Below are 26,165 nucleotides of genomic sequence, written 5' to 3'. Positions count from 1 at the left end.
TTTTGTAGCTGTATCGACCCAATGGGTGAATAAACTTGGTGTGATCTTTGTTAAGCGTCCGTGAGTTTTAACAGGTTCACTTAGAACCTAACAATAAGCAGTGCTTGATTGAGTTTGTTATAATGGAACCAGTAGAAAAGTCCTAAAAGTACAAACATTGAAAACATTTCTTGCTCAGTTAGTCCCTCCGTGTTTCAGTTCATTTTCTTCAGTTTGGTGCCTCGTGGATATGATTCAGGTCTCCGTGGAAACATCAATGTAAATTCACCTTTGATTTTTACTCCTCACGTTCCCTTTCAGGTCCATAGGGTTTTACTGCCCCCTGCTGGAGACTGGAGCACACTGCAGTCCCTTTCAGGTCCATAGGGTTTTACTGCCCCCTGCTGGAGACTGGAGCACACTGCAGTCCCTTTCAGGTCCATAGGGTTTTACTGCCCCCTGCTGGAGACGGGAGAACACTGCAGTCCCTGGCTTTCTTTGTGCAGCCGGATGATGAGGCCCTCATCAATACAGATACTGTATGTAGAACCATAGTAAAGACCAGTATGGACTATCAATACAGATACTTTATGTAGAACCATAGTAAAGACCAGTATGGACTATCAATACAGGTACTGTATGTAGAACCATAGTAAAGTCCAGTATGGACTATCAATACAGGTACTGTATGTAGAACCATAGTAAAGACCAGTATGGACTATCAATACAGGTACTGTATGTAGAATGATAGTAAAGACCAGTTTACAGACAGGAAGTGGGGGGGTGGAGATCTAATATATGTTGTGCCAAACACTAAAGCATGATATTGTAATAAATCTACACCCTATTCCCTACGTAGAACACTTCTTTAGACCTGGTCAGAAGCACCGTAGTGCACTACGTAGGGAATAGGGAACCATTTGGAACAGAGACAGTAATTCCCCTGAACATCTTCCTCTTCCTCATCTGGTTTCTTGAACAGCCCTTCACTCCTCCCCTCTTCCTCCCCTCCTCCCTTTTCATTCTATTCTATCAGCCACACCACTAGCTCACCTCCACACAATACATTTACAAGTTAAAGACACACCTTGGAATAAATAACAAAGGAAAACTATTACTAGATGAAGTTTAGTGTTTTTTATTATTTCCCATCACCATAAATCATATTTAATCACTGAACAGTAGCAGACCTAACTTCATCTGTTCCTGACTCTGGATAGTGGATTAAAAAGACCATCAATCTCCAATGATATTAAAGTACTATTCTGAACATTACTGATATACTGAGTGGCAAGTCAAGATATCTGCTGGTTTTATTGTTTGGTCAATAGCACCACCTGCTGGACAGGTTTAATGTTGCTGGACTGAGCAGTATGGGAGGATGAAAGATGACACATTTAGGGACGGTTTCCTGGACATCTACATTGAACATACTTTTTAGTCCAGGACTAGGATTAATCTGTGTCTGGGAAACCAGTCCATATAGTTTAGTAGAAAGTAAGTGATACCAGCTTGTAGTGGGCTGACTAGTCCTGAATTGTCCTTTAGTTCCTGGACCATTTTCCATGCAGCTCCAGGTGACAGAGAACACATCAATTAGGACCAACAAGCTGATCAATGATACTGAGGAGAATTACATAGAGACAGAGAACCAACTGAGAAAACATATCAATGGTTCTGAATGACAACCAATATACATCAACACCAGACATCATGATTCATGGAAATGTACAAGATTAAAACATTGCAATTACAAAAATATGAAAACATTGAATTTTAATTCATAACATCTTCTGAAGATCAAATCAGTTAAATCATTATAGATAAAACAGAGCAGAATGAATCATCACATCTGGGGACCATCACCACCAGCATGACTAGTATCTATGTGGACTCTACTACAGTTTAACCAGCTCAGCTATAGACTACACCAGCATGACTAGTATCTATGTGGACCCTACTACAGTTTAACCAGCTCAGCTATAGACTACACCAGCGTGACTAGTATCTATGTGGACCCTACTACAGTTTAACCAGCTCAGCTATAGACTACACCAGCGTGACTAGTATCTATGTGGACCCTACTACAGTTTAACCAGCTCAGCTATAGACTACACCAGCATGACTAGTATCTATGTGGACCCTACTACAGTTTAACCAGCTCAGCTATAGACTACACCAGCATGACTAGTATCTATGTGGACCCTACTACAGTTTAACCAGCTCAGCTATAGACTACACCAGCATGACTAGTATCTATGTGGACCCTACTACAGTTTAACCAGCTCAGCTATAGACTACACCAGCATGACTAGTATCTATGTGGACCCTACTACAGTTTAACCAGCTCAGCTATAGACTACACCAGCATGACTAGTATCTATGTGGACCCTACTACAGTTTAACCAGCTCAGCTATAGACTACACCAGCATGACTAGTATCTATGTGGACCCTACTAAAGTTTAACCAGCTCAGCTATAGACTACACCAGCATGACTAGTATCTATGTGGACCCTACTACAGTTTAACCAGCTCAGCTATAGACTACACCAGCATGACTAGTATCTATGTGGACCCTACTACAGTTTAACCAGCTCAGCTATAGACTACACCAGCATGACTAGTATCTATGTGGACCCTACTACAGTTTAACCAGCTCAGCTATAGACTACACCAGCATGACTAGTATCTATGTGAACCCTACTACAGTTTAACCAGCTCAGCTATAGACTACACCAGCATGACTAGTATCTATGTGGACCCTACTACAGTTTAACCAGCTCAGCTATAGACTACACCAGCATGACTAGTATCTATGTGGACCCTACTACAGTTTAACCAGCTCAGCTATAGACTACACCAGCATGACTAGTATCTATGTGGACCCTACTACAGTTTAACCAGCTCAGCTATAGACTACACCAGCATGACTAGTATCTATGTGGACCCTACTACAGTTTAACCAGCTCAGCTATAGACTACACCAGCATGACTAGTATCTATGTGGACCCTACTACAGTTTAACCAGCTCAGCAGTACCAGTGAGATTAAACCCAGGATAGAGGGGCTGAGTGAATGTGGTCTGGACTCTGTGGAGGAGGGTCATTGTGTCAGAGACACTGTAGAAGGACAGAGTACCTGCCTTGTGATCCAGGTACACTCCTACTCTGGAGGACTGAGGGCCTGATACTTTAGTCTCAACATTATTGTGTATGAAATAATAACCACCACTAGAGCACTCTAAACTCCAGGATTTGTTATTGTCTCCAAATCCACCATCTGTCTCTGTTCTGCTGATGTCTTTATATGAGACTGCTGTTTCAACATCACCAGTCCACTCCACCTCCCAGTAACAGCGTCCAGATAGACCCTCTCTACACAGAACCTGGTAGATGTTGGTGAATCTGTCTGGATGGTCAGGATGTGGTTGGACTTGGTCTGTATAGGTCACCTTTCTGTTCCCTTCAGACAGAGAGAGTTGTGTGTTTGCTGTGTTTGGGTCCAGTGTGAGCTGACAGGAATCTGGGAGAAGAGCAGAGCAGAGACCAATGAGGGGAGTCAGAACAATAAGTTAAGTCAGATACTGTATCTACCCTGTCTTTGATTAGAGCACAGCAGAGATCAAATCAGAGAAATATGAGGAGTCAGATAGATACCCAGTCTTTGATTAGATCTACTATTGCTATATATTTCTAGAGGGATTGTTAGGAGTGTCAGTAAAAAGAGACTGTTAGTTAATTCACAATAAAGAGACTCACATTGTAACAAGTGTTCTCTGGTCTTGGGCTCTGGAGGCAGTACAACATCCACTATATTCACTACAGACACACACACACATTGACAGAGAGAGGGAATGTTATCATCAGACCATATTCCACATGTATATGACTAGTAGGGAACTTTCAATGGTCTAAAGTTGATGTTCTTATTGTTTTCAACACACCTGTAGTGGAGATCTTGGTCCATTCTCCTTTAAGGAAGTCTTCTAGTTTCTCTCTCAGTTCAGACACAGTCTTACTCACATCTCCAAAGTACTGAAGAGGACGGACAACGATGCTGGGTAAGTCTGAAGATACACTGATACTGGAGAGAGACTGATAACTCTGGAGAGAGAGAGAGAGAGAGAGAGAGAGAATCTCAAATAGAAAACCGAAGAAAATGAACAACAATGACAAATGGTTTGATAAAGAATGCAAAAATCTAAGAAATAAATTGAGGAACCTGTCCAACCAAAAACATAGAGACCCGGAAAACCTGAGTCTACGCCTTCACTATGGTGAATCACTAAAACAATACAGAAATACACTACGGAAAAAGAAGGAACAGCACGTCAGAAATCAGCTCAATGTAATTGAAGACTCCATAGACTCTAACCAATTCTGGGAAAATTGGAAAACACTAAACAAACAACAACACGAAGAATTATCTATCCAAAATGGAGATGTATGGGTAAACCACTTCTCCAATCTTTTTGGCTCTATAACAAAGAATAAAGAACAAAAACATATACATGATCAAATACAAATCCTAGAATCAACTATTAAAGACTACCAGAACCCACTGGATTCTCCAATTACCTTGAATGAGTTACAGGACAAAATAAAAACCCTCCAACCCAAAAAGGCCTGTGGTGTTGATGGTATCCTTAATGAAATGATCAAATATACAGACAACAAATTCCAATTGGCTATACTAAAACTCTTTAACATCATCCTTAGCTCTGGCATCTTCCCCAATATTTGGAACCAAGGACTGATCACCCCAATCCACAAAAGTGGAGACAAATTTGACCCCAATAACTACCGTGGAATATGCGTCAACAGTAACCTTGGGAAAATCCTCTGCATTATCATTAACAGCAGACTCGTACATTTCCTCAATGAAAACAATGTACTGAGCAAATGTCAAATTGGCTTTTTACCAAATTACCGTACAACAGACCATGTATTCACCCTACACACCCTAATTGACAACCAAACAAACCAAAACAAAGGCAAAGTCTTCTCATGCTTTGTTGATTTCAAAAAAGCCTTCGACTCAATTTGGCATGAGGGTCTGCTATACAAATTGATGGAAAGTGGTGTTGGGGGTAAAACATACGACATTATAAAATCCATGTACACAAACAACAAGTGTGCGGTTAAAATTGGCAAAAAACACACACATTTCTTCACACAGGGTCGTGGGGTGAGACAGGGATGCAGCTTAAGCCCCACCCTCTTCAACATATATATCAACGAATTGGCGCGGGCACTAGAACAGTCTGCAGCACCCGGTCTCACCCTACTAGAATCCGAAGTCAAATGTCTACTGTTTGCTGATGATCTGGTGCTTCTGTCACCAACCAAGGAGGGCCTACAGCAGCACCTAGATCTTCTGCACAGATTCTGTCAGACCTGGGCCCTGACAGTAAATCTCAGTAAGACCAAAATAATGGTGTTCCAAAAAAGGTCCAGTCACCAGGACCACAAATTCCATCTAGACACCGTTGCCCTAGAGCACACAAAAAACTATACATACCTCGGCCTAAACATCAGCACCACAGGTAACTTCCACAAAGCTGTAAACGATCTGAGAGACAAGGCAAGAAGGGCCTTCTATGCCATCAAAAGGAACATAAATTTCAACATACCAATTAGGATCTGGCTAAAAATACTTGAATCAGTCATAGAGCCCATTGCCCTTTATGGTTGTGAGGTCTGGGGTCCGCTCACCAACCAAGATTTCACAAAATGGGACAAACACCAAATTGAGACTCTGCATGCAGAATTCTGCAAAAATATCCTCCGTGTACAACGTAGAACACCAAATAATGCATGCAGAGCAGAATTAGGCCGATACCCACTAATTATCAAAATCCAGAAAAGAGCCGTTAAATTCTACAACCACCTAAAAGGAAGCGATTCCCAAACCTTCCATAACAAAGCCATCACCTACAGAGAGATGAACTTGGAGAAGAGTCCCCTAAGCAAGCTGGTCCTAGGGCTCTGTTCACAAACACAAACACACCCCACAGAGCCCCAGGACAACAGCACAATTAGACCCAACCAAATCATGAGAAAACAAAAAGATAATTACTTGACACATTGGAAAGAATTAACAAAAAAACAGAGCAAACTAGAATGCTATTTGGCCCTAAACAGAGAGTACACAGTGGCAGAATACCTGACCACTGTGACTGACCCAAACTTAAGGAAAGCTTTGACTATGTACAGACTCAGTGAGCATAGCCTTGCTATTGAGAAAGGCCGCCGTAGGCAGACATGGCTCTCAAGAGAAGACAGGCTATGTGCACACTGCCCACAAAATGAGGTGGAAACTGAGCTGCACTTCCTAACCTCCTGCCCAATGTATGACCATATTAGAGAGACATATTTCCCTCAGATTACACAGATCCACAAAGAATTTGAAAACAAATCCAATTTTGATAAACTCCCATATCTACTGGGAGAAATTCCACAGTGTGCCATCACAGCAGCAAGATTTGTGACCTGTTGCCACAAGAAAAGGGCAACCAGTGAAGAACAAACACCATTGTAAATACAACCCATATTTATGCTTATTTATTTTAACTTGTGTGCTTTATCCATTTGTACATTGTTACAACACTGTATATATATAATATAACATTTGTAATGTCTTTATTGTTTTGAAACTTCTGTATGTGTAATGTTTACTGTTAATTTGTATTGTTTATTTCACTTTTGTATAATATCTACCTCACTTGCTTTGGCAATGTTAACACATGTTTCCCATGCCAATAAAGCCCCTTGAATTGAATTGAATTGAGAGAGAGGGACAGAGAGAGAAAGAGAGAGAGAGACAGAGAGAGAGACATAGAGACAGAGAGAGAGAGAGAGAGGGACAGAGAGAGAGAGAGAGAGAGACAGAGAGACAGAGAGAGAGACATAGAGACAGAGAGAGAGAGAGAGAGAGAGAGAGAGAGAGAGAGAGAGAGAGAGAGAGAGAGAGAGAGAGACCGACAGAGGGAGAGGGAGAGAGAGGGACCGACAGAGAGAGAGAGGGACCGACAGAGGGAGAGAGAGGGACAGAGAGAGAGAGAGAGAGGGACAGAGAGAGAGAGAGAGAGGGACAGAGAGAGAGAGAGAGAGGGACAGAGAGAGAGAGAGAGAGAGAGAGAGAGAGAGAGAGAGAGAGAGAGAGAGAGAGAGAGAGAGAGACTACTTGAACAGAGCAATACTCAATCATGAGGCATCAAAGCCAAAGGAACTGAGTAACATTAAGAAATGCTATAGATGGAAAGAATGCAGTTTGGAAACCTACCAAAAAACAATTAGGCAACAGCAAATTCAATCCCTTTTAGACAACTTCCTGGGTAAAACGTTCCACTGCAATAGTGAAGGTGTAAACTGGGCAGTAGAAAATCTTAACAGTATATTTGACCTCTCAGCTTCCCTATCAAATCTAAAAATCTCAAATAGAAAACCGAAGAAAATGAACAACAATGACAAATGGTTTGATAAAGAATGCAAAAATCTAAGAAATAAATTGAGAAACCTGTCCAACCAAAAACATAGAGACCCGGAAAACCTGAGTCTACGCCTTCACTATGGTGAATCACTAAAACAATACAGAAATACACTACGGAAAAAGAAGGAACAGCACGTCAGAAATCAGCTCAATGTAATTGAAGACTCCATAGACTCTAACCACTTCTGGGAAAATTGGAAAACACTAAACAAACAACAACACGAAGAATTATCTATCCAAAATGGAGATGTATGGGTAAACCACTTCTCCAATCTTTTTGGCTCTATAACAAAGAATAAAGAGCAAAAACATATACATGATCAAATACAAATCCTAGAATCAACTATTAAAGACTACCAGAACCCACTGGATTCTCCAATTACCTTGAATGAGTTACAGGACAAAATAAAAACCCTCCAACCCAAAAAGGCCTGTGGTGTTGATGGTATCCTTAATGAAATGATCAAAAATACAGACAACAAATTCCAATTGGCTATACTAAAACTCTTTAACATCGTCCTTAGCTCTGGCATCTTCCCCAATATTTGGAACCAAGGACTGATCACCCCAATCCACAAAAGTGGAGACAAATTTGACCCCAATAACTACCGTGGAATATGCGTCAACAGTAACCTTGGGAAAATCCTCTGCATTATCATTAACAGCAGACTCGTACATTTCCTCAATGAACACAATGTACTGAGCAAATGTCAAATTGGCTTTTTACCAAATTACCGTACAACAGACCATGTATTCACCCTACACACCCTAATTGACAACCAAACAAACCAAAACAAAGGCAAAGTCTTCTCATGCTTTGTTGATTTCAAAAAAGCCTTCGACTCAATTTGGCATGAGGGTCTGCTATACAAATTGATGGAAAGTGGTGTTGGGGGTAAAACATACAACATTATAAAATCCATGTACACAAACAACAAGTGTGCGGTTAAAATTGGCAAAAAACACACACATTTCTTCACACAGGGTCGTGGGGTGAGACAGGGATGCAGCTTAAGCCCCACCCTCTTCAACATATATATCAACGAATTGGCGCGGGCACTAGAACAGTCTGCAGCACCCGGTCTCACCCTACTAGAATCCGAAGTCAAATGTCTACTGTTTGCTGATGATCTGGTGCTTCTGTCACCAACCAAGGAGGGCCTACAGCAGCACCTAGATCTTCTGCACAGATTCTGTCAGACCTGGGCCCTGACAGTAAATCTCAGTAAGACCAAAATAATGGTGTTCCAAAAAAGGTCCAGTCACCAGGACCACAAATTCCATCTAGACACCGTTGCCCTAGAGCACACAAAAAACTATACATACCTCGGCCTAAACATCAGCACCACAGGTAACTTCCACAAAGCTGTGAACGATCTGAGAGACAAGGCAAGAAGGGCCTTCTATGCCATCAAAAGGAACATAAATTTCAACATACCAATTAGGATCTGGCTAAAAATACTTGAATCAGTCATAGAGCCCATTGCCCTTTATGGTTGTGAGGTCTGGGGTCCGCTCACCAACCAAGATTTCACAAAATGGGACAAACACCAAATTGAGACTCTGCATGCAGAATTCTGCAAAAATATCCTCCGTGTACAACGTAGAACACCAAATAATGCATGCAGAGCAGAATTAGGCCGATACCCACTAATTATCAAAATCCAGAAAAGAGACGTTAAATTCTACAACCACCTAAAAGGAAGCGATTCCCAAACCTTCCATAACAAAGCCATCACCTACAGAGAGATGAACCTGGAGAAGAGTCCCCTAAGCAAGCTGGTCCTAGGGCTCTGTTCACAAACACAAACCACAGAGCCCCAGGACAACAGCACAATTAGACCCAACCAAATCATGAGAAAACAAAAAGATAATTACTTGACACATTGGAAAGAATTAACAAAAAAACAGAGCAAACTAGAATGCTATTTGGCCCTAAACAGAGAGTACACAGTGGCAGAATACCTGACCACTGTGACTGACCCAAACTTAAGGAAAGCTTTGACTATGTACAGACTCAGTGAGCATAGCCTTGCTATTGAGAAAGGCCGCCGTAGGCAGACATGGCTCTCAAGAGAAGACAGGCTATGTGCACACTGCCCACAAAATGAGGTGGAAACTGAGCTGCACTTCCTAACCTCCTGCCAAATGTATGACCATATTAGAGACACATATTTCCCTCAGATTACACAGATCCACAAAGAATTCGAAAACAAATCCAATTTTGATAAACTCCCATATCTACTGGGTGAAATTCCACAGTGTGCCGTCACAGCAGCAAGATTTGTGACCTGTTGCCACAAGAAAAGGGCAACCAGTGAAGAACAAACACCATTGTAAATACAACCCAAATTTATGCTTATTTATTTTAACTTGTGTGCTTTAACCATTTGTACATTGTTACAACACTGTGTATATATAATATAACATTTGTAATGTCTTTATTGTTTTGAAACTTCTGTATGTGTAATGTTTACTGTTAATTTGTATTGTTTATTTCACTTTTGTATAATATCTACCTCACTTGCTTTGGCAATGTTAACACATGTTTCCCATGCCAATAAAGCCCCTTGAATTGAATTGAATTGAATTGAATTGAGAGAGAGAGAGAGAGAGAGAGAGAGAGAGAGAGAGAGAGAGAGAGAGAGAGAGAGAGAGAGAGAGAGAGAGACGGACAGAGAGAGAGAGAGAGAGAGAGAGAGAGAGAGAGAGAGAGAGAGAGAGAGAGACGGACAGAAAGAGAGAGAGAGAGACAGAGACAGAGACAGAGACAGAGAGAGAGAGAGAGAGACAGAGACAGAGACAGAGGGAGGGACCGACAGAGGGAGAGAGAGGGACCGACAGAGGGAGAGAGAGGGACAGACAGAGGGAGAGAGAGAGACCGACAGAGGGAGAGAGAGGGACCGACAGAGGGAGAGAGAGGGACCGACAGAGGGAGAGAGAGGGACCGACAGAGGGAGAGAGAGGGACCGACAGAGGGAGAGAGAGGGACCGACAGAGGGAGAGAGAGGGACCGACAGAGGGAGAGAGAGGGACCGACAGAGAGAGAGAGGGACCGACAGAGAGAGAGAGAGGGACCGACAGAGAGAGAGAGGGACCGACAGATGGAGAGAGAGGGACCGACAGATGGAGAGAGAGAGACCGACAGAGAGAGAGAGGGACCGACAGATGGAGAGAGAGAGACAGACAGAGGGAGAGAGAGGGACCGACAGAGAGAGAGAGAGACCGACAGAGAGAGAGAGGGACAGACAGATAGAGAGGGACAGACAGAGGGAGAGAGAGGGACAGACAGATGGAGAGAGAGGGACAGACAGAGGGAGAGAGAGGGACCGACAGAGAGAGAGAGACGGACAGAGAGAGAGGGACGGACAGAGAGAGAGGGACGGACAGAGAGAGAGGGACAGAGAGAGAGAGACGGACAGAGAGAGAGGGACAGAGAGAGAGGGACAGACAGAGAGAGAGAGACGGACAGAGAGAGAGAGACGGACAGAGAGAGAGAGACGGACAGAGAGAGAGAGACGGACAGAGAGAGAGGGACGGACAGAGAGAGAGGGACGGACAGAGAGAGAGAGACGGACAGAGAGAGAGAGACGGACAGAGAGAGACGGACAGAGAGAGACGGACAGAGAGAGAGGGACGGACAGAGAGAGAGAGAGAGAGACGGACAGAGAGAGAGAGAGACGGACAGAGAGAGAGAAAGACGGACAGAGAGAGAGGGACGGACAGAGAGAGAGGGACGGACAGAGAGAGAGAGACGGACAGAGAGAGAGAGGGATGGACAGAGAGGGAGGGACAGACAGATAGAGAGAGAGGGACAGACAGACAGATAGAGAGAGAGGGACCGACAGAGGGAGAGAGACGGACAGAGAGAGAGGGACGGACAGAGAGAGAGAGACGGACAGAGAGAGAGAGACGGACAGAGAGAGAGAGACGGACAGAGAGAGAGAGACGGACAGAGAGAGAGAGACGGACAGAGAGAGAGAGACGGACAGAGAGAGAGAGACGGACAGAGAGAGAGAGACGGACAGAGAGAGAGAGACGGACAGAGAGAGAGAGACGGACAGAGAGAGAGGGACGGACAGAGAGAGACGGACAGAGAGAGAGAGACGGACAGAGAGAGAGAGACGGACAGAGAGAGAGGGACGGACAGAGAGAGACGGACAGAGAGAGAGGGACGGACAGAGAGAGAGAGACGGACAGAGAGAGAGGGATGGACTGAGAGAGAGAGGGATGGACAGAGAGGGAGGGACAGACAGATAGAGAGAGAGGGACAGACAGATAGAGAGAGAGGGACCGACAGAGAGAGACAGGGATGAACAGAGAGAGAGAGGGATGAACAGACAGAGAGAGAGGGACGGACAGAGAGAGAGGGACGGACAGAGAGAGAGAGACGGACAGAGAGAGAGAGACGGACAGAGAGAGAGGGACAGAGAGAGAGGGACGGACAGAGAGAGAGGGACAGACAGATAGAGAGAGAGGGACAGACAGATAGAGAGAGACGGACAGAGAGAGAGAGACGGACAGAGAGAGAGGGACGGACAGAGAGAGAGAGACGGACAGAGAGAGAGAGACGGACAGAGAGAGAGGGACGGACAGAGAGAGAGAGACGGACAGAGAGAGAGGGACGGACAGAGAGAGAGAGAAGGACAGAGAGAGAGGGATGGACAGAGAGAGAGGGACGGACAGAGAGAGAGACGGACAGATAGAGAGAGACGGACAGAGAGAAAGAGACGGACAGAGAGAGAGGGACGGACAGAGAGAGAGGGACGGACAGAGAGAGAGGGACGGACAGAGAGAGAGACGGACAGATAGAGAGAGACGGACAGAGAGAGAGAGACGGACAGAGAGAGAGGGACGGACAGAGAGAGAGGGACGGACAGAGAGAGAGAGACGGACAGAGAGAGAGAGACGGACAGAGAGAGAGAGACGGACAGAGAGAGAGGGACGGACAGAGAGAGAGGGACGGACAGAGAGAGAGAGACGGACAGAGAGAGAGAGACGGACAGAGAGAGACGGACAGAGAGAGACGGACAGAGAGAGAGGGACGGACAGAGAGAGAGAGAGAGACGGACAGAGAGAGAGAGAGACGGACAGAGAGAGAGAGAGACGGACAGAGAGAGAGGGACGGACAGAGAGAGAGGGACGGACAGAGAGAGAGAGACGGACAGAGAGAGAGAGGGATGGACAGAGAGGGAGGGACAGACAGATAGAGAGAGAGGGACAGACAGACAGATAGAGAGAGAGGGACCGACAGAGGGAGAGAGACGGACAGAGAGAGAGGGACGGACAGAGAGAGAGAGACGGACAGAGAGAGAGAGACGGACAGAGAGAGAGAGACGGACAGAGAGAGAGAGACGGACAGAGAGAGAGAGACGGACAGAGAGAGAGAGACGGACAGAGAGAGAGAGACGGACAGAGAGAGAGAGACGGACAGAGAGAGAGAGACGGACAGAGAGAGAGAGGGACGGACAGAGAGAGACGGACAGAGAGAGAGAGACGGACAGAGAGAGAGAGACGGACAGAGAGAGAGGGACGGACAGAGAGAGACGGACAGAGAGAGAGGGACGGACAGAGAGAGAGAGACGGACAGAGAGAGAGGGATGGACTGAGAGAGAGAGGGATGGACAGAGAGGGAGGGACAGACAGATAGAGAGAGAGGGACAGACAGATAGAGAGAGAGGGACCGACAGAGAGAGACAGGGATGAACAGAGAGAGAGAGGGATGAACAGACAGAGAGAGAGGGACGGACAGAGAGAGAGGGACGGACAGAGAGAGAGAGATGGACAGAGAGAGAGAGACGGACAGAGAGAGAGGGACAGAGAGAGAGGGACGGACAGAGAGAGAGGGACAGACAGATAGAGAGAGAGGGACAGACAGATAGAGAGAGACGGACAGAGCGAGAGAGACGGACAGAGAGAGAGGGACGGACAGAGAGAGAGAGACGGACAGAGAGAGAGGGACGGACAGAGAGAGAGGGACGGACAGAGAGAGAGAGACGGACAGAGAGAGAGGGACGGACAGAGAGAGAGAGACGGACAGAGAGAGAGGGATGGACAGAGAGAGAGGGACGGACAGAGAGAGAGACGGACAGATAGAGAGAGACGGACAGAGAGAGAGAGACGGACAGAGAGAGAGGGACGGACAGAGAGAGAGGGACGGACAGAGAGAGAGGGACGGACAGAGAGAGAGACGGACAGATAGAGAGAGACGGACAGAGAGAGAGAGACGGACAGAGAGAGAGGGACGGACAGAGAGAGAGGGACGGACAGAGAGAGAGAGATGGACAAAGGGAGAGGGACGGACAGAGAGAGAGACAGGACAACATAATGATGGAGATGAATAGTTTCACATGAAGTTAATTTCATATCACATGTAACAAGACAGTTTAGTTACCTGGAGGAAATGGATGTGATCCTCTGTGTGTGAGAGCTGCTCCAGCTCAGTGCTTCTCTTCCTCAGCTCAGCTATCTCCTGCTTCAGTTGCTCCAGGAGTCCTTCAGCTTGACTCACTTGAGCCTTCTCTTGGGCTCTGATCAGCTCCTTCACCTCAGAGCTCCTTCTCTCAATGGAGCGGATCAGCTCAGTAAAGATCTGATCACTGTCCTCCACTGCTGCCTGTGCAGAGCGCTGTTAAGAGAGAGAGACAGAGAGAGAGAGAGAGAGAGAGAGAGTGATAGAGAGACAGAGAGAGGGACAGAGACAGAGAGAGAGACAGAGAGAGCGAGAGAGACAGTAGGTTCAGTAGCCTCTGCACCTCATTGAGTCAGAAAGTTGCCACCCTGATCTCCAGTTCCACCAGGACTTGTCCCCCCTCCTGGACAGACAGGTACAGAACACCTCTTGGTCCTGCTCTACTCTCCTCCCTCCTGGACAGGCAGGTACAGAACACCTCTTGGTCCTGCTCTACTCTCCTCCCTCCTGGACAGACAGGTACAGAACACCTCTTGGTCCTGCTCTACTCTCCTCCCTCCTGGACAGACAGGTACAGAACACCTCTTGGTCCTGCTCTACTCTCCTCCCTCCTGGACAGGCAGGTACAGAACACCTCTTGGTCCTGCTCTACTCTCCTCCTTCCTGGACAGACAGGTACAGACCACCTCTTGGTCCTGCTCTACTCTCCTCCCTCCTGGACAGGCAGGTACAGAACACCTCTTGGTCCTGCTCTACTCTCCTCCCTCCTGGACAGGCAGGTACAGAACACCTCTTGATCCTGCTCTACTCTCCTCCTTCCTGGACAGACAGGTACAGAACACCTCTTGGTCCTGCTCTACTCTCCTCCCTCCTGGACAGACAGGTACAGAACACCTCTTGGTCCTGCTCTACTCTCCTCCCTCCTGGACAGACAGGTACAGAACACCTCTTGGTCCTGCTCTACTCTCCTCCCTCCTGGACAGACAGGTACAGAACACCTCTTGGTCCTGCTCTACTCTCCTCCCTCCTGGACAGACAGGTACAGAACACCTCTTGGTCCTGCTCTACTCTCCTCCCTCCTGGTACCCCCTCCAGTAGCCTGCCCCGTAGCAGAGCTAGACCCAGCCTCTGTCCCCTGAGTCCTAGCAGGCTGGACAATAGAACGAGTCCAAACGGCCAAAGAACGTTGTCTGAGCTGGAACACTAGCGAGGCAATAGCAAATGAATTGAAACGAACCTTCACAGAGCCTCTTCTGACTGGAATGATCCTTAGAATTCCATTTCCCCTAAATGGCACCAAAAAATGTCTCCCTTTTTATTTGACCACTAAAACCTGTTCTTAGGACGGAACTGGAAAATAACAACTTGTCTCCCCTTCTGGACCGCTTGGTGTTAAGTAGCAGACTAGGTGAAAAATCTGTAAATCGCCTTTTTTAGGCAGATTTAGGCTCTTAACCCTGGTGGCTCTGGATAAGAGTGTCTGCTAAATGACTCACATGTAAACTTAAATTCAAAGTTAACTAGATATAATTTGTGTCATTTATAGCCTGGCACAGATATTAAAACTACATTAAATACAACGTTAACTAGATATCATTTGTGTCATTTATAGCCTGGCACAGATAGTAAAACTACATTTAAATACAACGTTATCTAGATATCATTTGTGTAATTTATAGCCTGGTATAGATAGTAAAACTACATTAAATACAACGTTAATAACTAGATATCATTTGTGTCATTCATAGCCTGGCACAGATAGTAAAACTACATTAAATACAACGTTAACTAGATATCATCGCCACATAACTTATGTTGAATTTAAAAGACACCGTTAACGTTACCGTTAGCTAGCTCACAACGTCTGTTACACTGTAACTTACCGGCAGCCTCAAATAAAAATGTATTGGTTAACAAAGCTTTGATTCTGACCAAAGTCTATAGTAGTGAAAAGTCTCTCTCTCTATTGTAACTTACCACAAATTGCCATCATAGCCTATCTACATGAATGTGTCCTGTCAGAGTCTTTTCCTCTCCGTTAACCGTTAGCTAGCAGTCTCGAGCCACAGCTGACGTTGACCACAATGAGCTACAAGTAGGACTGACGTCACTACCGGTGCAGCAGCCTCTGCAGCAGCAGCCTCCCCCGGGTCCGAGTGCCCGCCCGGTAACACGGTTAAGATGCGATGGAACGGTTGACGGGAAAACAACAAATCACAGAGAAAATATATTGACTGATATATTGAATTGTTTAGGGTAGCTTTAGCTTTGGCTTTAATAAATTCAGAAAATACTTGAAAACCAAAATAAAAAAGAATAGTAGCCCTCCTCAGGAACCACAAAACCCTCACAGACCAACTTCTTCTTCTATGATATAATGGCGGTCCACAAACCAACGTTAAAGGTGCATGGCGCCACCTACTGTGCTGGAGTGTGTCCAATCACGGTTTACAACATTTCTAAATCCTCCTACCTAACTCAGAACTTCAGAGAAAATAAAAAAGAGTCTTACTAACTTCTAATAGACCGTCCCCATCCCCCAAATCCCTTCCAAACCCCCCCAACCCCGTCCAACCTCAATTACCCTACACAATCTTTCCCTCTCTTCAACATCCTTACAACAATATAACAACACATGCTCCACCGTTTCATTGACCATACCCTCCAGACACAAACCATTCACATGCTGCCAACCAGATGTAAGGACCAGTTCAATGTACAATGTCCTAAACACAATCGAGTAAACACCACCTCTTCCTTCCTAATCTGACCTTTGATCCTTGGTCCACCGACCTTTAGAGGACATATAAATGCCGTCCCTTGTTCTCAGAGTCCCATCTCTTCTGCCACACATCTATCAAAATGTCTCTGATCTTACATTTGGCCTCACCTCTACCCAGTGGAACATTAATATCAATTATATCTTGTTTCAAAGCTCTTTTAGATAACTGGTCACCAATTTAATTTCCTTCCACACCTGAATGTGCTGGGACCCAGCAGAATCTCACTACTACACCCATTCTCTCATTTCTCCATAATAACATTGATACCTACAACTGTCCAACCAAAACCACTGCCTTGTCTACTAGTATATTCCCAACAGTCATCTAGAACAGTAGCAGTGGGATGCTCAACCTCACAGCCTTGCATATGCATATTATTATTACTATTGGATAGAAAACACTCTCTAGTTTCTAAAACTATTTGAATTATATCTGTGAGTAAAACAGAACTCCTTTTGCAGCAAACTTCCTGACAGCAAGTGGAAAATCTGAAATCGATGCTCTCTTGTAGGGGCTGCCTATTAAAGTCCTTGAGATTTATTCGTTTAGATGCACTTCATACGTCTTCCACTAGATGTCAACAAGGAGTGAGAGAAGAAATGAACTGTGTAACTTGATCTGGGCTCGTATAATTGCTCTTTCTATGACGTGTCACCAGTTTCCTGTTTTCTGGAGAGAGAGTCTGGAGAGAGAGTCATGGGACCTGGATTTGCCTTCTGATAAGCTGTCGTTACGGATGACTAATATCTCCGGCTTTGATTTTATTTGATACATACCATATCATCGTAAAGTATGTTTTTTCAATATAGTTTAATCAGATTACTGAAATTTTTCGGGAGTTTTGCCGTGTTCCGTTCTCTTCCGTTTGTTGACATGGAGAGATTCGTGCCACTATATCAAGAGGAAAAATGGACGTTTTAAATCTAAACAATAATTGTTCTTGATAAATGACACTTTGTCTGACATTCTGATGAAAGTTCAACAAAAGTAAGAAACATTTTATGATGCTATTTCATATACCTGTCGTACATGTGAACTAGTCGTTGGTGCCCAGCTTTTGGGTACTCTAGCTATACCGAAACTGTATGTCGAAATGAAGTTATTTTTAGAATTCTAACACGGCGATTGCATTAAGAACTAGTGGATCTATCATTTCCTATACAACATGTATTTTTTAGTTATGTTTATGAATAGCTATTTGGTCAGAATATGTGTGTCAGAAAAAGTGTCAGAAGAAAATCCGGACGTTGTGGGAAAAGTAGCTAAGTTAGCACAATGTATAACCACTGATTTCAGCTCTAAATATACACATTTTCGAACAAAACATAAGTGTATGTATAACCTTATGAATATAGGACTGTCATCTGATGAAGAATATCAAGGTTAGTCAAAAATTATATATCTTTTACTGGTTTGTTACGATCGCTAACTTTTACTGCTGGGAAATGGCTTGTGTTTTTGGCTATTGTGGTAAGCTAATATAACGCTATATTGTGTTTTCGCTGTAAAACACTTAATAAATCGGAAATATTGTCTGGAATCACAAGATGCCTGTCTTTCATTTGCTGTACACCATGTATTTTTCAGAAATGTTTTATGATGAGTATTTGGGTATTTGGCGTTGGTGTCTGTAATTATTCTGTCTGCTTTCGGTGAAATATCTGATTGTAGCTGCAATGTAAACTATGATTTATACCTGAAATATGCACATTTTTCGAACAAAACATAGATTTATTGAATAACATGTTATAAGACTGTCATCTGATGAAGTTGTTTCTTGGTTAGTTTGGTTGGTTCTTGGTTAGTTAGGTTGGCTTTGTGCATGCTACCTGTGCTGTGAAAAATGTCTGTCCTTTTTTGTATTTGGTGGTGAGCTAACATAAATATACGTGGTGTTTTTGCTGTAAAACATTTTAAAAATCGGACATGTTGGCTGGATTCACAAGATGTTTACCTTTCATTTGCTGTATTGGACTTGTTAATGTGTGAAAGTTAAATATTTCTAAAAAATATATTTTGAATTTTGCGCCCTGCACTTGAAGTGGCTGTTGTCATATTGTGGGCGGCCTCGGGCTTGCAGCCAGAAGAAGTTTTAAACAGTCTATTCTCTGAAAGGGGTCAAGACAGCCTGTTCTCAACAGTGGGGTCAGTGCGATTGGATAAGGACCACTCTCCCTCTCTCTGACTGGAGGAGAGAAGGGAAATGGTGTGTCTCCTCTGGTCAACAATACTCACCTTGAAAGACTCCACAGCCTGTTGGAGCTCCTTCAGCTCCTTCTCTCTCTCCTGGAATCTCTGCTGGACCTTCTGCTGACTCATCCCCAGCTGCCTCTGTGGAGAATCACTCTTCAATGAGCTATCAAGCTTTATTAGTCCAGTAGATCAATAGTATAGTAATGTGACATAGGACCCATAGAGAGGAAGGTCTACAATCCTGAGGAAGTCCCTTTACAATATGATATTATGTTGCTATGTGAATGATTATAGTTGTTATGGTGGGCCTACATGTATCAAGGGGTTGAGACTGAACTTTGGACTCATAAAAGGCCATTCAGAATGATAATAGTGTTTGACTTTAGAAAATGGTGACACATTTGGAGAATCTGGGTTCACATATCTATATAGTCAAGGTTTGTGTTCATATTTGTGGATCGAATTCATTTGAATCCTCTCATATTCAAACAGATTTAGTTCCTACTGTATCTTTAATTCTTTGTTTATCAGACAGTCACCAACAAGTTGTTCTGGTCTTACCTGTTTCTCAGTCCTCTCTGCTGCAGCTGACACTGTATCATGGCCTTTATGTTCATCCATCACACACAGCAGACAGATACACTGCTGATCGGTACGACAGTAAACCTCCAGCAGTTTGTCATGATGAGAGCAGATCTTCTCCTGTAGTTGTGCGGTGGCTTTGACCAGCTTGTGCTTCTTGAAAGCAGGAGATTCATAGTGAGGCTGGAGGTGAGTCTCACAGTAAGAGGCCAGACATGCCAGACAGGACATGAGGGCTTTCTGCTTTCTGGTCCCAGTGCAGAAATCACACGCCACATCTCCAGGTCCAGCATAGCACAGAGCAGGAGGGGGAGCAGCCTGGAGTCCTGTCTTCCTCAGTTTCTCCACCAGCTCAGCCAACATGTTATTTTTCCTCAGATTAGGTCTTGGAGTGAAGGTCTCTCTGCACTGAGGACAGCTATAGACCCCTTTCAGAACATCCTGATCCCAGCAGCCCTCAATACAGCTCCTACAGTAACTGTGTCCACAGGGAATAACCACCGGCTCTTTCAGTAGATCCAGACAGACAGAACAACAGAACTGGTCCTGGTCCAGCAGAACTCCCTGTTGAGCCATTTGGACGGTTGTTCACTCTCACACAGACAGACGACAGAGAGAATCAGATCAGTTTCGTTTCCTCAGAAGAGAGTTTGTGAAGGGGAGGGACTTCCTGGTTCTGCTAGAGGGCTGGGGTTAGAGGGAGGGAAGGAGGGAGTGAGAGAGGGAGGGGTTAGAGGAAGGGAGGGAGAGAGAGAGAAAACTACTGGCAAAGTTGAGAAGGAGACACATATTTTAGTTCCTAGGTTAGGACCCTTAATATGGAATAAATGAAATAGAGTGTTTAGAATATATAAAGGGTAACAGTTTCTATGAAGTACATATCTATAATGCTTTTAATGAATGTTGTAATGTCTTCAACTGATATGCTGTGATACTAACTATAAGCGTCCATAATAACTCATACGTGGTTGTAAAACTGTACAATGTGTTCTAGATAATTAGCTACAATGGGGGGAGGGGGACTTGAAATGGATACAATGTACTGTAGGTGAAATGAATACTGGATGTATAGACTGATCATTGAGAATGATGTAACTCTTTACATTACAGTGTGTTTATTGGTGTGTAATTGGTCCTGTTAGTACAGTGGTGTAACAGGTACTGTGATGCCTCATTCTTCCACTGTACCAGCAGCAGTAACCCTAACCAGTAATAAGGCTACTGTCATGGAAAGTGGTACAGCAAATATAAAGTAAGGATTTATACATGTCATCTAGGATATACTGTATGTAATGATATGTCTCTGTCTTCTAGATGGTGTTCTATACTGTATGTAATGATATGTCTTCTAGATGGTGTTCTATACTGTATGTAATGATATGTGTCTTCTAGATGGTGTTCTATACTGTATGTAATGATATGTCTTCTAGATGGTGTTCTATACTGTATGTAATGATATGTCTTCTAGATGGTGTTCTATACTGTATGTAATGATATGTCTTCTAGCTGGTGTTCTATACTGTATGTAATGATATGTCTCTGTCTTCTAGATGGTGTTCTATACTGTATGTAATGATATGTCTTCTAGATGATGTTCTATACTGTATGTAATGATATGTCTTCTAGATGGTGTTCTATACTGTATGTAATGATATGTCTTCTAGCTGGTGTTCTATACTGTATGTAATGATATGTCTCTGTCTTCTAGATGGTGTTCTATACTGTATGTAATGATATGTCTCTGTCTTCTAGATGGTGTTCTATACTGTATGTAATGATATGTCTTCTAGATGGTGTTCTATACTGTATGTAATGATATGTCTTCTAGATGGTGTTCTATACTGTATGTAATGATATGTCTTCTAGCTGGTGTTCTATACTGTATGTAATGATATGTCTCTGTCTTCTAGATGTTGTTCTATACTGTATGTAATGATATGTCTTCTAGATGGTGTTCTATACTGTATGTAATGATATGTCTCTGTCTCCTAGATGGTGTTCTATACTGTATGTAATGATATGTCTCTGTCTCCTAGATGGTGTTCTATATTGTATGTAATGATATGTCTTCTAGATGGTGTTCTATACTGTATGTAATGATATGTCTTCTAGATGGTGTTCTATACTGTATGTAATGATATGGCTTCTAGATGGTGTTCTATACTGTATGTAATGATATGTCTTCTAGATGGTGTTCTATACTGTATGTAATGATATGTCTTCTAGATGGTGTTCTATACTGTATGTAATGATATGTCTTCTAGATGGTGTTCTATACTGTATGTAATGATATGGCTTCTAGATGGTGTTCTATACTGTATGTAATGATATGTCTTCTAGATGGTGTTCTATACTGTATGTAATGATATGTCTTCTAGATGGTGTTCTGTACTGTATGTAATGATATGTATTCTAGATGGTGTTCTATACTGTATGTAATGATATGTCTTCTAGATGGTGTTCTATACAGTATGTAATGATATGTCTCTGTCTTCTAGATGGTGTTCTATACTGTATGTAATGATATGTCTCCTAGATGGTGTTCTATACTGTATGTAATGATATGTCTTCTAGATGGTGTTCTATACTGTATGTAATGATATGTCTCCTAGATGGTGTTCTATACTGTATGTAATGATATGTCTTCTAGATGGTGTTCTATACTGTATGTAATGATATGTCTTCTAGATGGTGTTCTATACAGTATGTAATGATATGTCTCTTTCTTCTAGATGGTGTTCTATACTGTATGTAATGATATGTCTCCTAGATGGTGTTCTATACTGTATGTAATGATATGTCTTCTAGATGGTGTTCTATACTGTATGTAATGATATGTCTCCTAGATGGTGTTCTATACTGTATGTAATGATATGTCTTCTAGATGGTGTTCTATACTGTATGTAATGATATGTCTTCTAGATGGTGTTCTATACTGTATGTAATGATATGTCTTCTAGATGGTGTTCTATACTGTATGTAATGATATGGCTTCTAGATGGTGTTCTATACTGTATGTAATGATATGTCTTCTAGATGGTGTTCTATACTGTATGTAATGATATGTCTTCTAGATGGTGTTCTGTACTGTATGTAATGATATGTATTCTAGATGGTGTTCTATACTGTATGTAATGATATGTCTTCTAGATGGTGTTCTATACAGTATGTAATGATATGTCTCTGTCTTCTAGATGGTGTTCTATACTGTATGTAATGATATGTCTCCTAGATGGTGTTCTATACTGTATGTAATGATATGTCTTCTAGATGGTGTTCTATACTGTATGTAATGATATGTCTCCTAGATGGTGTTCTATACTGTATGTAATGATATGTCTTCTAGATGGTGTTCTATACTGTATGTAATGATATGTCTTCTAGATGGTGTTCTATACAGTATGTAATGATATGTCTCTTTCTTCTAGATGGTGTTCTATACTGTATGTAATGATATGTCTCCTAGATGGTGTTCTATACTGTATGTAATGATATGTCTTCTAGATGGTGTTCTATACTGTATGTAATGATATGTCTCCTAGATGGTGTTCTATACTGTATGTAATGATATGTCTTCTAGATGGTGTTCTATACTGTATGTAATGATATGTCTTCTAGATGGTGTTCTATACTGTATGTAATGATGTGTCTTCTAGATGGTGTTATATACTGTATGTAATGATATGTCTCTGTCTTCTAGATGGTGGTCTATACTGTATGTAATGATATGTCTCTGTCTTCTAGATGGTGTTCTATACTGTATGTAATGATATGTCTCTGTCTTCTAGATGGTGTTCTATACTGTATGTAATGATATGTCTCTGTCTTCTAGATGGTGTTCTATACTGTATGTAATGATATGTCTTCTAGATGGTGTTCTATACTGTATGTAATGATATGTCTTCTAGATGGTGTTCTATACTGTATGTAATGATATGTCTCTGTCTTCTAGATGGTGTTCTATACTGTATGTAATGATATGTCTCTGTCTTCTAGATGGTGTTCTATACTGTATGTAATGATATGTCTTCTGGATGGTGTTCTAAACTGTATGTAATGATATGTCTTCTAGATGGTGTTCTATACTGTATGTAATGATATGTCTTCTAGATGGTGTTCTATACTGTATGTAATGATATGTCTTCTGGATGGTGTTCTAAACTGTATGTAATGATATGTCTTCTAGATGGTGTTCTATACTGTATGTAATGATATGTCCTCTAGATGGTGTTCTATACTGTATGTAATGATATGTCTCTGTCTTCTAGATGGTGTTCTATACTGTATGTAATGATATGTCTTCTTGATGGTGTTATATACTGTATGTAATGATATGTCTCTGTCTTCTAGATGGTGTTCTATACTGTATGTAATGATATGTCTTCTAGATGGTGTTCTATACTGTATGTAATGATATATCTTCTAGATGGTGTTCTATACTGTATGTAATGATATGTCTCTGTCTTCTAGATGGTGTTCTATACTGTATGTAATGATATGTCTTCTTGATGGTTTTCTATACTGTATGTGATGATATGTCTCTGAGCTTCGTGAACGGAAAGGCACTGGAGCAACGAACCACCCTTGCTGTCTCTGCCTGGCCGGTTCCCCTCTCTCCACTGGGCTTCTCTGCCTCTAACCCTATTACAGGGGCGGAGTCACTGGCTTACTAGTGCTCTTCCATGCCGTCCCTGGGAGGGGTGTGTCACTTGAGTGGGTTGAGTCACTGATGTGATCTTCCTGTCCGGGTTGATGCCCCCGCTTGGGTTGTGCCGTGGGGGAGATCTTTGTGGGCTATACTCTGCCTTGTCTCAGGGTGGTAAGTTGGTGGTTGAAAATATCCCTCTAGTGGTGTGGGGCTGTGCTTTGGCAAAGTGGGTGGGGTTATATCCTTCCTGTTTGGTCCTGTCCGGGGGTATCATCGGATGGGGTCACAGTGTCTCTTGACCCCTCCTGTCTCAGTCTCTAGTATTTATGCTGCAGTAGTTCATGTGTCGGGGGGCTAGGGTCAGTCTGTTATATCTGTAGTATTTCCCCTGTCTTATCCGGTGTCCTGTGTGAATTCAAGTATGCTCTCTCTCTCTCTCTCTCGGAGGACCTGAGCCCTAGATCCATGCCTCAGGACTACCTGGCATGATGACTCCTTGCTGTCCCCAGTCCACCTGGCCATGCTGCTGCTCCAGTTTCAACTGTTCTGCCTGCGGCTATGGAACCCTGACCTGTTCACCGGACGTGCTACCTGTCCCAGACCTGCTGTTTTCAACTCTCTCGAGACAGCAGGAGCGGTAGAGATACTCTTTATGATCGGCTATGAAAAGCCAACTGACATTTACTTCTGAGGTGCTGACCTGTTGCACCCTCTACAACCACTGTGATTTTTATTATTTGACCATGCTGGTCATCTATGAACATTTGAAAATCTTGGCCATGTTCTGTTATAATCTCCACCCGGCACAGCCAGAAGAGGACTGGCCACCCCTCATAGCCTGGTTCCTCTCTAGGTTTCTTCCTAGGTTTTGGCCTTTCTAGGGAGTTTTTCCCAGCCACCGTGCTTCTACACCTGCATTGCTTGCTGTTTGGGGTTTTAGGCTGGGTTTCTGTACAGTACTCTGTGACATCAGCTGATGTAAGAAGGGCTTTATAAATACATTTTATTGATTGATTTTTGATATTTTTCAATCATTTCATCCAAACTGCTCGTGCACGTGTCTGCGTAGCCAGGCGCTAAAATAGAACTTGGTTCTATTTTTTGATGCGCTGCAAGTCCCGCCTCTCCAATCTCCTCATTGGTTATTAGGAGCATATACCCACGTGGGTGATTGAAAGCTGAACTGAGGTCCACACTCCAGTCCAGTTGGTGGTGGTAATGCACCTTAAAGTTGGTTACCAACTTAAACACATAAAGTCCACAGAAGAAGAAGAAGAGATTACTAGAAACTACATTTCCCCCGTTTATCTGTGGGTTAATTGTCGGAGTAGAGAACAAGATTTTGTGTGAATCAAAATGGGTCAAAATTCTACAAAAGATCCAGGAAGAAAGTAAAAGTATAGTTGGTTAAGAGTTTTGATATTTCAGCCTGCATGTCCTGATCATGTCTGGTGTGGATGGACAAAATCAACATCCCGGTGTAGACAGCATGTTAGGCATACGGTTATTAGTGTGGTTTAAAATCACGTTTTAAGAAGAGAAATTGTATAATTAGGCGATGTTTATCACTTTGTGGCTGTGGTAATTAGTGACGACCCAGCTCAGCTGATGCTGCCAGTGAATCTGTGGTGCTGTCACTAAATCACTGAAGCTGGAGACTCATATCTCCCTCACTAACTTGAAGCATCAGCTATCAGAGCAGCATACAGATCATTGCACCTGTACATAGCCCATCTGTAAAATAGCCCATCCAACTACCTCATCCCCATTTTGTTATTTATTTTATTTATATGTATTTCTTTTCATTCTCCTTTGCACCCCAGTATCTCTACTTGCACATTCCTCTTCTGCACATCTACCACTCCAGTGTTTATTTGCTAAATTGTAATTATTTCGCCACTACGGCCTATTTATTGCCTCACCTCCCTAATCTTACTTCATTTGCACACACTGTATATATACTTTTTTATTGTGTTATTGACTTGGTTCAAATACTAACACACATTCAGTTAATGCCTTAGTGATTACGGTAGTTGAACAGTTGGGTGTGTACTGGCTGGAATAATGAGCCTGTAC

General features: G+C 43.1%; 1 protein-coding gene across 1 annotated transcript; it reads right to left on the bottom strand.

Annotated features, from left to right (window-relative positions):
- Positions 1 to 2,922: 2,922 nt before the first annotated feature.
- On the bottom strand, positions 2,923 to 20,161 carry LOC120041001 (tripartite motif-containing protein 16-like). Its single transcript, XM_038985969.1, has 6 exons — positions 19,421 to 20,161; positions 18,902 to 18,997; positions 13,866 to 14,099; positions 3,924 to 4,083; positions 3,739 to 3,798; positions 2,923 to 3,502 (listed from the first exon to the last, which is right to left on the bottom strand). The coding sequence occupies exons 1-6, from the start codon at positions 20,015 to 20,017 to the stop codon at positions 2,994 to 2,996; spliced, it is 1,656 nt and encodes a 551-aa protein (XP_038841897.1). The 5' UTR covers positions 20,018 to 20,161; the 3' UTR covers positions 2,923 to 2,993.
- Positions 20,162 to 26,165: the final 6,004 nt, after the last annotated feature.

This window comes from Salvelinus namaycush, unplaced genomic scaffold (assembly GCF_016432855.1).
Source record: "Salvelinus namaycush isolate Seneca unplaced genomic scaffold, SaNama_1.0 Scaffold4, whole genome shotgun sequence".
NCBI classification, from domain to species: domain Eukaryota; kingdom Metazoa; phylum Chordata; class Actinopteri; order Salmoniformes; family Salmonidae; genus Salvelinus; species Salvelinus namaycush.
Note: the sequence above shows the minus strand (reverse complement) of the source record. Positions and strands in the feature narration are given on the sequence as shown.

What these genes read in the sequence shown, in the direction of transcription:
- LOC120041001 (XM_038985969.1), bottom strand. Translation starts at nt 20,017, where the DNA reads ATGGCTCAACAGGGAGTTCTGCTGGACCAGGACCAGTTCTGTTGTTCT. An exon ending in GACCAAGATCTCCACTACAG is followed by an intron (nt 3,799 to 3,923) that starts GTGTGTTGAAAA and finishes GTGTGTCTGTAG; the next exon opens with TGAATATAGTGGATGTTGTA. An exon ending in CAGAGAACACTTGTTACAAT is followed by an intron (nt 3,503 to 3,738) that starts GTGAGTCTCTTT and finishes CTCTTCTCCCAG; the next exon opens with ATTCCTGTCAGCTCACACTG.